Raw genomic sequence first — 14,092 nt, forward strand, 5'->3', positions numbered from 1 at the left:
CATCCAAACAATAATTCTATGACCCAACAGAAAAAAAAAAAAAAATCATTTTGTCCCAATTCTTGTAATTACATATCATGTTGTTTTCATTATAAAAAAAAATCATGTTGTAATTGATATATAGTAAAAAATAAAAATCAAGTCATTAATATAATCGTATAAAAGTAATGTTATATTTGTTTTTAATTGATAAAAGTAACATTATATCAAATTATAAATTGACATTTCAATAAATTGTGTAAAATATTGTATCATTGACCCGTACACAAAGCTACATGCTCCTTCTACTTGTGTAAAAAGTATCTCACAGCATCCTTTTATGGATTGCTTTTTTTTTTTTTTTTTTTTGATGGGATCCTTTTATGGATTGCTTGTGATAGATCTCCTGGCATGGAACATGCTATTTATAAGACTATATAAGATACATTTTCTTAATCGTGGGCTTACATATTCTTATTTTTAAATGTACACACGTGTAAGTACTTAGTGCCTCCATTTCATACATATTATTGCACAAGATTAAATTTTTTAAAATGAAAAAGTTTACATTCAAACTAATTTAGAGGTTCCTCAAAAAAAAAAAAAAAACTAATTTAGAGAAACCTCCAATTTATTATGTGGTGATTTATAAAATAATCTATACTTATTCTTTAAATAGGTGATATGATTAAAAATACACGTGACTAAATTGTGAATTTAAAGAATTTTCCATTAATAATCTGGTTTGGACTTTGGAGATAAACTTTTGTCTTAGTTATGGGTTTTATTAATAACCTGTTTTGAAGAATTTTCCATTAATAATCTGGTTTGGACTTTGAAGATAATCTTTTGTCTTGTTTTTGTTTTTATTTTAGCTGTCAAACTATTGGAGGACCTTAGAGCAATCCCAGGGTGTCCGACACGCTATAAAACATTATAGAAGAATAGAACTCCAACTCTCTCTTTCTCTCTCTCTCTGAGTGATTCTCTCTTTGAAAAAACAAAGAGCTGATTCTTTCTTCCAAGAGAGGTTAAACTTGACAGCCCAAGATTCCATTGCTTTAATGTAAATCTGGCTTTAAGGTACATGGATTCAAAACTATCTGTTTATTTCTTTATCTGGGTACATTGAATCTTCCTCAAATATTCGAAGTCTGAGGGACACGGCAAGAATTTTAGTACTTTTTTTTTCTTCTTTTGTTTGTTGGGATTGTTGGTTTTCAAAAGGTAGCTTTGGCAGTTTTTCTCATTTCATAGGATTTGAAGAATCCAAGAATTTATATAGAAGCTGGATTGTTCTTTTTTTCTTCTTTGTTTTATTCAAGTACTTATATTTTTAATTTGTTTTGTTCGATATCATGTTTTTGCTTTCATTTCTGTGCTTGATTGATCAGAAAGTCCAAAACTAAAACATGGGTTTTGATTGTTTTGATGATTTAGCAGACGGGAAAGTTTGTATTTTTTTTTTAAATTGTTAAGATTTGGCTGTGTGAATGAGTCCTCTAATTAAGGTCGGCTCTGAGGTTTTTATTTTTATTTTTTGTTATTGTTAAATGTCTCGTTTATTGCATTAGTTTAGAGCGCTAAATTTGGTAAATACGTGTTTTCTTCTTTAGGAAAGATGGGTTTTTGACTATCTAATTCAGGAATCTGTGTGTGTGTGTGTGTGTGTGTGTCTATCCAATGTATGTTACAGTGGAGGTTATGTAACTCTGTGTTGTGTTTTTCTTTTTTCTTTAGACCCCCTGCATATTTGGTTGCCAAAAAAATGAGAAGGAAAGAAAAGGGAAAGGGAAATAAGGGAGCTTTTGAACATTTTTGGTTGTTAATAGATAAAAAAGGCACTTCTTAAGATTTCTCTGCAAGCAAACTAACCAAACTTATATAAATTTCATATAAAGCTATAGCTTTTGCTGCTTATGGTTCATGAAAGTGAGTGTTTTTTTGTTTTTTATTTTATTTTTTGGTTTTTATATGTATTTCTTATCAGTAATGCTTGATTTGAGCTTGCATCTATGACTTCCTTTTGTTGTTCATGAATGTTCATTGTCATTGATAAATTGTTCTCAATGTAGGATCACAAGATAAAGAAACTGGTTGGATTTTACACTGAATTGTTGGTGCCAAGTGCTTAGGGATTTTTAAGTGAATTCTATGGCTGTGGCTATTACCAATCTCTCGTGGTGGTTGTGGAGTGGGAAACAAAAAGAGCCTAGAATCTCCAATGGGTCTTCGATGAATCCTTCATCTGATTCGAGTATGTGGGAATCTGATGCTCTGAAATTCCCTTTGGTTAAAGGGACCAAAATGTCCTTCTCATCTAGAAGGATGAAGCGCAAATGGCATAGTCGGGAAGAGCGGAAAATTGATAGGGAATATGATGTTGTTATTGTGCCATCTGATGGGGAATGTGTTTCGGGTTCAGAGTCTGATGATTCAGATTGGTCAATTGGATGGTTAGAGCCTCATGGACCCGGGTTTCAGAGTGATGATGATGATACTGATGACAGTTTTGCCGTGCTGGTTCCATGCTATGGTCGTGGCTATCATGATATGGTGGAGAACTCGAAGAACAATATCTTGAGCACTGTTGGGAACATCCCACATAGTTATATAGATGGTGAGAGCTTCTTCTTCTTCATGTTCCCTCCTTCCCCTCCCACACTCCCTCCTTACATGAGTTCTATTCCTGGGGCCCAGACAGTTTTTAGTGTTTTTGATACATGAAATATAATTGACTAAGTTACCTTTTGATCATTATATTAAGAAATTTTGCCTTTGTGTTGAATACAAATCATAACTTTTATGCTATCAATCTGGCAATCATGTAGGGTCACGTCCTTTAGTATTGCTAATAGTTTAGGATCATATCAGAATCAGAAAAGGGTAATTTTGCATCTACAGAAATAATTTGTTGGTTAAATGCAGCGGCCATGGTTATTTGGGTTTGTACTTACATGTGATGCAAAGGAAAAATCTTAATTTTGTATTATTTGCTTGTCATACAGAGAATTAGATGGCTCAATTGAGTCTGTTAATTTTTCTGACATTCAATATAAATAGATAAAAACTTGCAATTTCTGGGTCTTAACAAATAGAAAGTGGGAGAAGGTCACATATTAAGCAACATCTGTCAAAGCCCTGACGCAATAACCTTGGGTTAGCTAAAACATGGACTTGATGAGATGTGTGGACATTGTAGGCCATAGAGTTGTTGCATATAACTAAGTTCTGATATTGGGTTTGTAAATTGCATCAAACACTTGCTAATGAGCTCTAGCTTAATGGTACTTCCTCTTTCATTAAGATCAGGGTGGAGGGTGAGGTTATGGGTTCAAAATTCACTGTGTGTTGTGTAACTTGAAACACACATTCAAAGAAGCTCCTGATTTTTAAATTGTGTATTGGATGTTGCATTGTTCACTGAGCTGAGAATCAGAAGATGCCTAAGTTCATACCAGGAGAATAGCTGCAGTACAGTTCATCTTGTTGAATTTTACGATTGCAATCTTTCCCTGCTTCTTTGCTTAACATATAAAGATACAGGCTACCAACCAAGCTGTCAAACTAATATGACTGATATCTGCTGATACATTTACTGTATTGGTAAAGTCTGCCAGTAGAGGATATAGTTATCAATTTGAAGCATGAGAGAAGTGAAGTTGGGACCTGGGGCCAGGACCTGCACAAAAAGGATTGTGTCAATTTTAGCATGATAAAATTGATGGGGTAATCAACAATCAGATTATGTCTAGTACGAGATTTCAAGGCTGACATAGTTAGGGAAGGTGCATTCGATTGATCGAATGTTCTTCAACTTTTTGAATCCCAAGTCCCCTTTCCCTTTACCTTCCATGTCAATCGGCCTGTGCATTTGAAATTTTCAAGCATCCAATTGATTATTGTTTAACTACATTATTTCCATGAGTTGATTGTCTTACTCATTTCTTCTCTGTATTTTGCTTCACTGTGCAGAAAGTGAGAAATACATGGAACAGTGGCTCTCTTCTCTTCGAAGCAGCTGACAACCAGGACTTGCTGGTGATTACATTTGGTACTTCTCATGCTGCTTTTGTAAACAATTCTAAATTTTGTATATAGTAGAAGAAACAAAAATTAAAAAGAAAAAAAGTTAGAAAAAAAAGAAAAAAAAAGAAAAAGAGAATATGTAGTTTGAAGTTTCTACTAGAAAGGATTGGCTCGGATGAATAGCAATGGCGAAGGACGAGGGATGGATGGTTTTCCCAGTGTTGGGAGGGGACTTACTTTCTCACTATTTCTATCTGGGTTGACTGGGAAGGAATGACCTGCTGCTATTAAGATTTGAGGGTGTATATATAATCTCTTTGATATAATTGTAACGAGTGTTTAGCCATAAAAAGTAGAAAAAGAGAGAAGGAAACAAGGTGAGTTAACTAGAAAATTTGCCCAAAATTGGGTTAAAGTAAAAGAGGTGTATGAGTGTGTGTTGCAATTCTTTGATGTATAAATGTCTGTACATATGGAAAACAGTATTATGTTTGATTCTAATGTAAATATTATGTGAAATACTAAGATGACCTCTCTCTCTCTCTCTCTCTCTCTCTCTCTCTCGTGCATGCATGCAGGTTGAATCACATAGAATTTGTTACATTAGGTGATTAGGTATACCTGTGTAAGAGTGTGCTCGCCCGTGCATGCTAAATCACATGGAATTCACTCATTGGATTGTTACATGGGTGATTTGGCATACCTATCACAAGAGATACTTCCTTGTGTGTTGAATGGATATGCATATGAAATTAAATATTACTAGACATAAGCAGAAGGTATGCATAATTTAAATATATGGGATGGAAGGATTTTAACCACTGCCACTATCATCAAAATTCTGTTAATTCCTCAATTAAAAAATGAAAATGGTGTGGAAGAGAATGCAATTTGGGAACAATTGAAGGCTTTGTATACCAGAAGAATGAAACAGGGAAGTTACTAATAAATTCCAAATTTTCATTATCAATACCAAACACATTTATGCACTAGTGAGTTCCAGCCAATATCTATCTGACTAATATATATATAAAATTGACAAGAACCTCCCGTTTTATGAGTCACAAAACAGAGATGTGTATCAAAGCAATCTTTCTTAATCACTCATGTCAATTCATTTAGACTCAACAGCTTTCCTACACATGTTCCGCCAGATCATATTTTATCATGGCCTTGGGGGGGAAAAATATATTTAAGTAACAATATTGAGTATACAATTCATATGATTGTGCTAGGTGAAAAAGACACAATAGATCTTCTATTACTTTTCTACAAATGGAATGCATACATAATAGAGTTATGCTACGGATACAGTGAAAAATTCACTTTATATATATAAATCACATACTCAGCTCAAAAGCTCACCTCATTGGCACTCTTTTTTTCTTTTTTTTGGGTAAAAAAACGGTTAAAGAGGAGCGACTGGTGATTTTCCTACCTAAATGTGATTATAATAGCACATTTTCTCCTTGGGTTAAGACCCAAAGGTGCTTGCAAACTCATCTCATTGGGACTCATCACTATCCAAAGAATACACCATTTAGGTGAAAAAGTTCTTCCAACAGAATATTCTTAAAGCAACCCGTGAATCAGTCAGCAATAATAAGCTCTTGAAGTAGCTTTTTTGCACCAATCTTCAAGCTTAGCAATATAAATGTTTTTGGCTTGAGATACTTGGTCCAGGGTGTTCAAAATTCTTCGATGATGAAAAATGAAGGTGCACGATCTTGATTCAGTCAATTAAGTCGGGCGTAATGGGGTTACATCACAAAACAAAATGTTCATTTCAATTTTGTTTCTGGGTGAAAGTAAATGCAATGAATGGAAACACAATCAGTCAAATGTCCATAGAGACTGAGCAAAAGGTAGTCTAAGCTTAGTATTAAAGTAAAGACATAAAAGGGTGTGAATTAAAGCTGGCAAATACATGTTTTTCCTACTAGCTTCCTTGGTTAAATGAATCAGCCACTTGATCGTTGGTTCTTCTTTCCAATTATAATGCAATAGTATGAACATCACGGTTTAATAAGGGTTTGCCAGAAGAATACATATCCGCAGCTCTTGATCCCACTCCACAAGAATTTTCATTTGTAAAGTGATTATCGTGTAAATGTATGCAGTGGTAACACTGTTTATATTTTATATATATTTGAAGCCAAAATTAGAAGAAAATCTAATTAGATTCTCAATTTTGCGTCGTATGTCCATCTAATTTTTTATTTTTAGAGTTAAGTGAGTTATTGGATTCAAAATTCGAAGAGATTATCTATAGTTCTAATCCACAATTCCTAAAAATTCCAAATTCTCTCTCTATCTCATACCGTTGGTCTCTAAAGAGATTTTTTTTTACCTTCTTCTTTGCTTATCTACAAAGGTTGTCCATCTTCCCATCAAACACAAACACCTAATATTTCTCCACCTCTTACCTCTTTCAAGTGACAAAGGTCTCTTATAAAATACTAAATCCTATTCCATTTTAAATCATAACACCTTATAATTGCTAATAGAATAAGAAATAGTCCCCGAAAACTCAAAACATGAATCTAATCTTTTTACCAAAAAAAGGCACTGATTAAACTACTTCAATTCAACCGCACTTTTTTTTCAATTTTAAAAAATAATATTAATAACATTTAATAAATCTCGTGCATTGAACATGTTGCATTCTAGTTTTTAACAAAGGTCAAATACAATACCGACACTAACAAGGTTGTTTGGGGTCCATTTTTTTGGACTCAAAAGTTAACACCTTTTGTTAAGACTAGGCCATCTCTGCGGGCCCAAAATGATAGACAAGTGGTTGTTGGGCTCTCATTTTAACAAGGCTACTTGGTGATTGTAAGGTGGGCTTTTAAAGGTAAGTTTGAATTAACTTTTTACAGTATTCTTAAAATGCAATTTTTTAGATAGAATTTATTTTTATTAATTTTCAGCAAATAATCTTCCAACAGAAGAAAACTAATACAGCACACTAAATTTAGAAGGAAACACAACTCACAACAATGTAGACTCTTACAATATTGGCACAATCCACCAGGTCACACATTCCAATCCTAAGGCACATGTTGTTATAGACAAGATTTTCCAGTTGTAATACACTCGGAGTATTTCTAACCATAGCAGCAATATTTCATTCTTTGTTAACAACAATTCCAGTTCATGGGGGTTGAAAACAATATCAAGATTATGTAAAAAATGATGTTACAACTTAATAGATTGTCAAAAAAGTTGTAATCGATCCACAAAAAAAAAAAAAACCAATCAGAGACACTATAATCTAAAATATATATAAAATCGAAGCAATTATAAATTTAGCTGACTTAGCAGTGTTTGTGAGTTGATGATTTTGCATTTGCGTTTGCGTTTGGCTGGTCCCATAGCACTGTTTATGGACCAGCCATAGCCTAAAAACATGTGAACAATATTTTTTCTCTTTAAAAAAATATTTTGTTACAACATTTTCAGTTTTTAACAAATAAGCGATATCCAAATAAATTCTTATACTAAAAATTTTTCAAATCTCACAATTGTACAAATTATTATTTTAATAATTATTTTAATTAAATTTACGTTCCATCCTATATTTAAACTCTCAATTATAATTTTGGCACATCATATTTTCTTTAAATAAAAGGAAAAATCATTCATCCTTATCAAAAGGAGTACTCCCCTAACAAATGCCTATTAATAATCACTATATTTATCAAATAACATATTTAAACAAAAAAATTATTATTATGTTGATTGTTATGTTCACAATATTTTCACAATAAATACTATGTGTCATTCAACCAAAAAAAAAAAACTATGTGCAAAGATGTAATTGGTGAGCGAAAAACTAATTTTCAAATGTAGATTCCGATTAGAACTAATAACAGCCGCCACCTAAGATTTGTTGTAAAAATATTGTGGACTTCGCTGATCTCTGAACTTTTATGCGCATTGAACCTTTAAGGCCTCCAAAATTAGCTTTCAAATTTCATATGATCTATCACCTATACCTGTGGCGAAGTATTCTCCTCTCCATGCCTGATTCCATAATCAGGCATTGCACCTAGCTGTTTTTCTCTTTTGCCATCTCTTCCTTCCTTTCACCTTCACCTTCACCTTCACGTCACCTTCAAGTTCACCATCACCTTCACCATCAAATTTTTTTTCCTTGATGGGTTGCTTGTCTTTGGATTTTCTCTGAAAAAGAAAAAGAAGAGAGAATGTTGCAGAGAGCAGCAAGCAATGCATATTCATGGTGGTGGGCAAGCCACATCAGGACAAAGCAGTCAAAATGGCTGGACCAAAACCTCCGAGGTATATATAATGCATGTTTGGTTTTTATTACATAATACCAATCTGGGGGTTTCTCAGTTCTTTTTTTTACGGGGGGGTATTTCTTAGTTCTTATATTAACACATTAATTCAATGTATAACATTGCACTTTTACGTTGGTTTGTTTGACTCTTATTTGGTTCTGCCTTTGCACTTCGAGTCTATTTTAATTTTCTCAACTTATCTTAACCGTGTTAGAAAATGGTTGACTACATGCATAAATTATACTTTCCTCTCGCATAGATGTGGAGTTCATCTTTAAGAGGAACGTGTTATACATTGCGTGCATTGAATAATTTTACATAAACTTTCATCTATTCCCTTGCATGGAATTACGTCCATTTGTTCTTCACTGGTATCCATTTATATAGATTTCATTGATCCATTTTCTGAAAGCCTACACCTAGAACATTGTAACTCAAAGGATCACCATGACATAATAATTTAAGATCAAATATAACTTGAAATTAGCATGAAAAATATAATAATATAGTTGTCTATTATGTCAACTGCAATCTGCAATACCTTCAGGTACGTACGGTGGTACCATTATCATTCAAGGGGATATAAACATTTCTTCTAAACTTATTTTTGCTTTTGTAAGAAAGATTGTTGAATGGTTTCATTGCTTTCAAATTTTTCTTTGAATTTCCAAGGTGGGTAATGGAGATTTTACTTTAATAAGAACGGTTACGCATTTATATTTTGAGAGACTATTGTAACCACTAGCTATTGACATGCATTTTCAAATTAACAGATATGGAGGAGAGGGTGAAAAGCACTCTCAAAATCATTGACCAGGAAGGGGACTCCTTTGCACAGAGGGCAGAAATGTACTACAGGAAGAGGCCGGAACTTGTAAACTTGGTGGAAGAATCGTTTCGGGCATACCGGGCTTTGGCAGAGAGATATGATCACCTATCAACAGAGCTACAAAGTGCCAACCACACCATTGCCACAGTTTTTCCTGAACGGGTTGAGTATGCAATAGGTGATGATGAAGAAGAAGAAGAAGAAAATCTCCCTGGAACATCCACTTCTTTTAATGATCCAAACAATTTGGACAGGGTTGATGAGGCTGTCCCTAATTCAAGTATCCCAAAAGTCCCCAAGCCTCCAAATAAAGATTTCAGGAGCCTATCTATGTCAATCTCAAGGAAAGGTCCACCCAAGAGGACCTCTAGTTCTGCTAAAGCTGCTGTTTATCAAACTTCAGGACTGAGCAAAGCTGAGGCATTAAAAGAGATTGATAAGCTTCAGAAAGAAATTTTGGCACTGCAAACTGAAATGGAATTTGCACAAAGGTTGTATGAACGTGGATATGAAAAGTACTGGGAATTTGAAAACCAAATCACTGAAACACATAAAAGAGTTTGCAGCTTACAAGATGAGTTTGGCATAAACAATGTTATTGAAGATGATGAAGCGCGAAGTTTAATGGCTACCAGGGCTCTAAAATCATGCCAACAGACTTTAGTTATGTTGCAAGAGAAACATGAGAAATCAGTGGAGGATGCAAACGCAGAGCACCAAAGGATTAAGAAAGCCCATGAGAAGTTTGAGACCCTTAAAGGTGAAATTCTTTCAAAACAAACGAATTGGCAGGAGAGCATGAGACCTGAATTGAAGGACTTAGACCAAGAGATAATTGACGAGGAACAAGAGAGACATGATATTCTTTCAAAACAAACGAATTGGCAGGAGAGCATGAGACCAGAATTGAAGGACTTAGAACAAGAGATAATTGATGAGGAACAAGAGAAACACGATAAGATTGTGAAACTAGCTGATGTGAATTCAAAAACCTCTCTCACTGTGATGGAACTAGCAGAGAATATTGATCAACTTGTAACTCATGTTGTTGCTCTTGAAACTTCTGTCTCTTCTCAGGTTGTTTTGGTGAATAGACTAAGGTCAGAAACAGATGAACTTCATACACACATTAGAAGCTTGGAAGAGGCCAAGAAGACTCTGATGCAAAGTTCAGACACAATGAGTAACAGGATAAAAGAGTTAGAGGAGGAGGTGCTGAGAATGAAATATCAGATCCAATGTTTGACAGACCAAAATAATAACCTCCAAACACATTCCACAGAAGCAAGTTGTAACCTTGATCATCTTTCTGGGAACTTGCAGAGTGTGAAGCAGGATGAGGAGGTTGAGGATACAGTCATAGTTGAGGAAGTGAGAGCTGTTCCTGATGCCAAAGCAGAAGAGAACTTGGATGAAGAAAGTGATAAGATGGCTCCTTATGGATCAACTATCTCAAAGGATGTGATGGCAGAAAGGGTAGAGAAGAATGATGATGACACTCTAGCATTCAATAATTCCGTTAAAGTTGAAGGAGAAAGCCAGCCTGACTCAAGCAATGACCTCAGTTTGATGCCTGAAAAAGAAAAAACTCAAGAAAGTGATAAGATGGCTCCTTATGAATCAATTATCTCAAAGGATGTGATGGCAGAAAAGGTAGAGAAGAATGATGATGACACTCTAGCACTCAATAATTCTGTTGGAGTTGAAGGAGAAAACCAGCCGAACTCAAGCAATGACCTTAGTTTGATGCCTGAAAAAGAAAAAACTCAAGAAAGTGATAAGATGGCTTCTTATGAATCAATTATCTCAAAGGATGTGATGACAGAAAAGCTAGAGAAGAACGATGATGACACTCTAGCACTCAATAATTCCGGTGAAGTTGAAGGAGAAAACCAGCCTAACTCAAGCAATGACCTCAGTTTGATGGCTGAAAAAGAAAAAACTCAAGAAAGTGATATGATGGCTCCTTATGAATCAATTATCTCAAAGGATGTGATGGCAGAAAAGGTAGAGAAGAATGATGATGACACTATAGCACTCAATAATTCCGTTGAAGTTGAACGAGAAAACCAGCCTGACTCAAGCAATGACTTCAGTTTGATGCCTGAAAAAGAAAAAACTCAGGAACCAATACAGCAGGAAAAAGATGAGAAGCAAGATTTGCCTGAGACGGTAGATGGGAATCTTGACGTTAAGCCACATGATTCAGAGGCCAAGGAGGAAGAAGATCAATTTAATTGGAGATCACTTTTTGTAAAGGGGTTAGAGGACAGAGAAAAGATTCTGCTAGAGGAGTTAACTACAGTTCTTACTAATTATAAGTCAGTAAGGAACACACTCAGTGAAGTGGAGCAGAAAAACCGGGATAGCATCTTTGAACTGGCAATGCAGGTAAGAGAAATGAAGAGTGCTATTACCTCAAAAGATGAGGTGATCCAATCTTTACAACAGAAATTAGGCCGCCCAATAGTAGGTCCTTACACTACACCAGAAAATAAATACATACAACAGGACATGCCTCAAACATCTCTGGGTCCCCAGGTCTCTAAAACCCATTCGGACCAATATTTACTTGCTGATTTCTTTGGTGAACTATATCCTAATTCCGTAGAAACAAATGAAAAATCACATGGAAACTTGAAATTATTACTAGAGAATGACAAAACTAAGATGAGGAGGCTAAATCATATAACGAAACAAAATGCTACTTTAGCTTTTCAAGAAAAAATTCGTTCAGACATTGATGATCTGTTGGAGGAAAACCTGGAATTCTGGTTGAGGATTAGCTCTTCAGTTCAGCAGTTACAAAAGTTCCAATCTTCAATCCAGGATTTGCGTGAAGAGTACCAGAAGCTAAGAAATAAACTGCAAGAAGGAAATGGTAAAAAACATTCTTTACAATCAGATGCCAGACCAATATACAGACACCTGAGAGAGATACAAACTGAACTATCATTATGGTTGGAACATAATGCAGTACTGAAAGATGACCTACAGAATAGATTCTCTTCCTTATGCATCATTCAATCTGAGATATCAACAATATCCAATACAGATTCCAAAGCAGATAAGACAGATCTTAGTAAATATCAGGCTGCAAAGTTTCAAGGTGAGATCCTCAACATGAAACAGGAGAACAATAAGATTTTTGAGGAACTTCATGCAGGGCTCAATCGTGTGAAATCACTGAAGGTTGATGTTGAGAAGATGCTGGCACAACTGGATGAGGAATTTGGGTTAAAGAAGTACTTAACAAATCGGGCTCGAATTCCCTTAAGGTCTTTCTTATTTGGGGTTAAGTCGAAGAAGCAAAAGCCATCAATCTTCTCATGTGTGACTCCAGCATTGCAGAAACAATACAGTGATATGGCAGCTGGACTTACAAAGTAGATTAGCCTTTCTCTACTTGGCTTTGTTTTATTCACTTTTTAGTGTATCAAGAATCATTGTCTGGAATCTTTTCTCTTCATTCTGATTGTCTTAGATAACCTTTGCAGATAAAAATTGAAGAGAGGTTATTGTTGCCTTACATTGTGTTTGTTGTATAAATAGATGATTTAATAGGGACCATCCCCCTTTATTTCAATCTTCATTTCTCGTATTTCATATCAGTGAAACAAAAAACTTTTCATGTCTTTAATTCTGTATGGTAATGCATTTATCTTCCCATGGATTTCCACACACATTTAATTCTGTACGGTAATGCATTTATCTTCCCATGTCTTTAATTCTGTATGGTAATGCATTTATCTTCCAAGGGATCATCCCCCTTTATGCATTTGGCAAATTCAAGTCTGCTAATACTGGCCAAAACCCTTCTAAATTAATGGCATTACTTGGTTCTTTCTACGGGAAGAAATTGGACTCCACGACTCATTGTATGTACACACACGCGCATGCACACGCAAAAGTATGGTAATACTGTGGCCAAGAGTTGTTAATAGGAACCAAGATCAAGTACATGGTCATCCAAAGAGGATAAATCAAAGCTGGGATCTTCTGCAATTATATTTCTTAATTACTTGAAATCTCAGAATATAAATCCTGAACATCCAACTAAAGTGCCTCAGTTTCAAGAATTATGCAAAAGAGAGCTGGACTCAATTGGAGGGTCATATAATTGACATAAATGAATATACACAGGTGTTCAAACATGCCCTAATCTATCTATCTACTTACACTAACAGTAAATGCCAAATAACAGGTTAACTTCATTGTAATCCTAATCTATCTACTAAAGGGGTTCTTTATAAACATAGAATCTTCAAGGTGAGAATCAATTGCGCATATTTGAACCATCCATGCAGTGGACTTCACTGCTGTGCATAAATGTATGGCACCAGAGATTTTATTTTTCTTTTATATAATTTTATTTTTTGGTTATTAAGTAAAGGTTAGAAAATGTGTTACTATAGTAGTTTTTTTTTCCTTTGAGATACTCTAGTAGCATGTAAATCATTTAAAGATGAAGGCAAAAAATATTCACATATCTAAAAAATCCCAAAAAGAAAAGGCAAACCATCATAAGTCTCAATTCACAAAAATTGACATTTTAAATATGAGATGACAAGTTTAATCCCACTCAGGGAATGTATTATATTTATGGCACCAAAGAATAAGAATTCAATATAATCATAGGTTAAGTATTTCCTTCTTTATTTCTGCATACACCATATTCAGGCATTAAAAATAAAAAAATAAAAAGATTGCATTGCTCTAGTGCCTATAAAATAGCTGTCCTTGGATATTAACACCTTCACAACCTTGAAGTGCAAACCACTTGACGACTAACAAAGAGGAAAGAGACACCATAGTTCCCTAGCAATGTAGCACAGAAGAAACAGATGGTCAACTGCCTTCTGGCTTGATGCCACCCTGCTCTCATTTGTCCAGGATGAAGGTTGTTTTACAGTCTAAATTTCAGGTTTATCTTAGGTTGTGTTTGGAT

At 34.7% G+C, this 14,092-nt stretch overlaps 2 protein-coding genes across 2 annotated transcripts; both read left to right on the top strand.

Moving 5' to 3' along the window:
• The first annotated feature begins 726 nt into the window (after positions 1-726).
• On the top strand, positions 727-4,535 carry LOC142621345 (uncharacterized). The gene is made up of 3 exons (XM_075794665.1): positions 727-1,062; positions 2,055-2,599; positions 3,955-4,535. Exons 2-3 carry the CDS (start codon positions 2,134-2,136, stop codon positions 4,002-4,004), a joined length of 516 nt encoding a protein of 171 aa, XP_075650780.1. The 5' UTR covers positions 727-1,062; positions 2,055-2,133; the 3' UTR covers positions 4,005-4,535.
• A 3,597-nt stretch (positions 4,536-8,132) lies between these two features.
• Positions 8,133-12,534, top strand: LOC142620261 (protein NETWORKED 2A-like). Its single transcript, XM_075793660.1, has 4 exons — positions 8,133-8,313; positions 9,089-10,036; positions 10,118-10,585; positions 11,114-12,534. The coding sequence occupies exons 1-4, from the start codon at positions 8,220-8,222 to the stop codon at positions 12,532-12,534; spliced, it is 2,931 nt and encodes a 976-aa protein (XP_075649775.1). The 5' UTR covers positions 8,133-8,219.
• Positions 12,535-14,092: the final 1,558 nt, after the last annotated feature.

Source organism: Castanea sativa, chromosome 12, assembly GCF_040712315.1.
Source record: "Castanea sativa cultivar Marrone di Chiusa Pesio chromosome 12, ASM4071231v1".
Taxonomy (NCBI): Eukaryota; Viridiplantae; Streptophyta; class Magnoliopsida; order Fagales; family Fagaceae; genus Castanea; species Castanea sativa.

Coding starts and splice junctions, on each gene's coding strand:
- LOC142620261 (XM_075793660.1), top strand. CDS start 8,220: ATGTTGCAGAGAGCAGCAAGCAATGCATATTCATGGTGGTGGGCAAGC. Junction 8,314..9,088: donor GCTGGACCAAAACCTCCGAG/GTATATATAATG, acceptor TCAAATTAACAG/ATATGGAGGAGAGGGTGAAA. Junction 10,586..11,113: donor TGATAAGATGGCTCCTTATG/GATCAACTATCT, acceptor TGATGGCTCCTT/ATGAATCAATTATCTCAAAG.
- LOC142621345 (XM_075794665.1), top strand. CDS start 2,134: ATGGCTGTGGCTATTACCAATCTCTCGTGGTGGTTGTGGAGTGGGAAA. Junction 2,600..3,954: donor CCCACATAGTTATATAGATG/GTGAGAGCTTCT, acceptor TTCACTGTGCAG/AAAGTGAGAAATACATGGAA.